A 2615-nucleotide genomic window follows, 5' to 3' on the forward strand; every position below is an offset into this window, starting at 1 on the left:
AGGACCACAGGCGGACTGTCAGTATTCAGTGTTCTCGGTGCATCGCTTGTCGTCATGTTTTCTTCGGAGGCCGTCTCAAAAACCTTGAGATTGTTTGGCTTTGCTTTGGGCTGTGTGTCTTACAGTCTCATGGTGGCCTCTTCTGTGTGTCCTCAGCTGCAGGACTTCTGTTCAACTAGACTTGAGGCGACACCCAATGATGTCTGTGCTGTAGATTTAATTTTGACGTGGTTGTGGAAAGAGGCAAGCGCAGCGTTCCCGGCTGCGCCATCTCGACCAGAAGCCTCCTTCCCTTCTTTTCCTACCTCCCATTCTTTCTGCCCGCTCTCCGCTGCTCGTGGCTCACGCAGCCCGGGTCAGAAGAATGCTAGGATGCAGGCCGGTGCGCTAGCCGACAGGCATGTGAGGACCGGCGCTCTGGACCGCACCGGTCCGGGGGTGCAAGGCAGAGAGCTCCGGGGGCGGGGGCGGGCGGCCCGGGCAGAGCCCTAGCAGCCCCACCGGGTGTCTCTGAACGCGTTACCTGACTCGAAAAGGGAGCTGCACACAGGATGGTTGGGAGGACGTGACTAGGTGAGAGTGAGCAGAAACGGAGCGCCGAAGGCTCTGGTGGTCGCCGTGTCACTGACGTGTGTCGTTGAGTGAGAGCACACCCGATGCCTCGCTCGCGCATCCTGCAGTTCTCTGTCTGACTCCACACTTCCTTTGCCCGGATCTGTGTACTGTGACGCCGTGTCTGTGCGTGTGTCCAGACAGGTCCTTCCCCTTCCCGTTTTCCATTTCGGATTTGTCACGCGCGCGCTCGTCCCTTGGCTCGTTGCCGCTTGCCCTGTCCTCCGCTCGTCTGTAGTCCCGGCCGCCGGGACGTGCGTCAGTAGGTCCAAGGCGCCCAGCTGCACACTCGCCTTTCCCGCAGGTGTGGCAGCACTGTGACTGCATGGGCGTGCACGCGGACGTGGAGCACTACCTCTGTGAGCGCTGCGAGCCCCGGCCTGTGGACCGGGTAAGCCGCCCTCCCGCGACGCCCCGATGGACGAGCAGGCGATGCGGCCCGTGCCGTCCCCTCCGCCCCGCTCCCGATGCTCCGGGTGCCCTCGATGAGTCACTCGGCGCCCCCTCCCCCGCCTCAGTTTCTCAGCACTGCATGGAGGGTCGTGTCTCCCCCTGCCCTTTCTCAGGGGCGTGGTCCGAGGGACAGTGAAACACTCGGATCCGTGGGTGCGGCGGTGCGCCACACGCAGCCAGGCTTTCTGTAAACGCCACTGGCCCCGTGTGCGAAGCAGCCCCTGCGGCCCTCCTGACTTCTTCGGCATTTGGGCGAAAAGAGCACTGGACTCAGGGTGGGGCTGCTTTCCGGGAGGGTCGGCGGCTTTGTGACTCGCCCATGGTGTCAAATGGGCTTTTATCTCGGCTCTGCCCCGTTTACGCATGTGGTGTCGGGCACGTCGCCGCCGTCACTGTCCAGGCAGCATTTTCCAAGTGGACAGCTCCATGTCTCGAGAGACAGGCTGCAGAGCGCCGTCTCCCCGGCCCTTGGGTACCAGAGCTAGAGCCTCCCCAGTCATGGCGACGAAGTCCCCTTCACGCGTTTCGCACGCCCTCCAGGCGGCACAGAGCAGCTGCACAGCTAGCGTCGTCGCCTTCGGTCCGGGGCCCTCGGCCTGTCCATTTTCTCCTCTGCCCTCACTTTCCCAAGTGTTAAAGGCCAGGCGCTTTCATCTTTTTTATACCTGTGGTGTCAGCATGGCTCACCGTCCGTCGGCACCGGCCGTCAATTCACGGTCTCGGTTCTCGTCCCCTTGAATAGCAAGCAGCGGGCGGGCCATGTGGCCCCGGCCCGGCCCCACTGGCTTTCTGCTCCCCTCAGGAGGTGCCCATGATCCCGCGGCCCCACTACGCCCAGCCCGGCTGCGTCTACTTCATCTGTCTGCTGCGAGATGACCTGCTGCTGCGTCAAGGTGCGTGCACAGGGCTCGCCCTGCGCGTCACGGCTGACTCGCTGAGGGGCGGGCGGTATCTGCTGCCCGCATAGCGTTTACTGTCTCCGTAAGAGCGACAGAATAAAGGATTTTCTATCCTTTGGTCCTCAGTCCTACGTGCCTTTCTCTTCCACCAAATGAAACTGATTTGGAGAGCCCAGGGTGTTAGAAAGCGAATTTTAAGACTGGGAAGGACATCCAGGATTCCACGAGGTGGACGCCCCACCTCGTGTTATTGTCACAGTCTGGAGGCGCTCAGCATGTCCGCTAGGCGGCCGGCAGGAGCGCTGTCCTTGCCGTCGTAGATTTACATTCCTGCTGCGAAGACCTTGGGTCAGATCGGTGGGGCCTGACAACTCACGCAGGACCCCTTCTAACCTCCTCCCGTGTTCTCTGCCTTCCCAGGCGACTGCGTGTATCTCATGAGGGACAGTCGGCGCACCCCTGATGGCCACCCCGTCCGTCAGTCCTATCGACTGCTGTCTCACATCAACAGAGATAAGCTCGACATCTTCCGCATTGAGAAGCTCTGGAAGAATGAGAAGTACGTGCGCGGCCCTGTCTCTCCCTCCGGCCGCGCCCTTCCTGCACAGCGCCGAGCGCTCTGGGCCTTGCTGACCGCTCCGCACCTTTCTC

General features: G+C 61.8%; 1 protein-coding gene across 1 annotated transcript; it reads left to right on the forward strand.

The window, feature by feature from the left end:
• Positions 1-453: 453 nt before the first annotated feature.
• On the forward strand, positions 454-2599 carry LOC105311104 (histone-lysine N-methyltransferase ASH1L-like; the record flags this gene model as incomplete). Its single annotated transcript, XM_011387135.2, has 3 exons — positions 454-1003; positions 1868-1958; positions 2385-2599. Coding segments are annotated over exons 1-3 (372 nt in total), but the record flags the coding sequence as incomplete, so codon positions are not given.
• Positions 2600-2615: the final 16 nt, after the last annotated feature.

Source organism: Pteropus vampyrus, unplaced genomic scaffold (genome assembly GCF_000151845.1).
Source record: "Pteropus vampyrus isolate Shadow unplaced genomic scaffold, Pvam_2.0 Scaffold25134, whole genome shotgun sequence".
Classification (NCBI taxonomy): domain Eukaryota; kingdom Metazoa; phylum Chordata; class Mammalia; order Chiroptera; family Pteropodidae; genus Pteropus; species Pteropus vampyrus.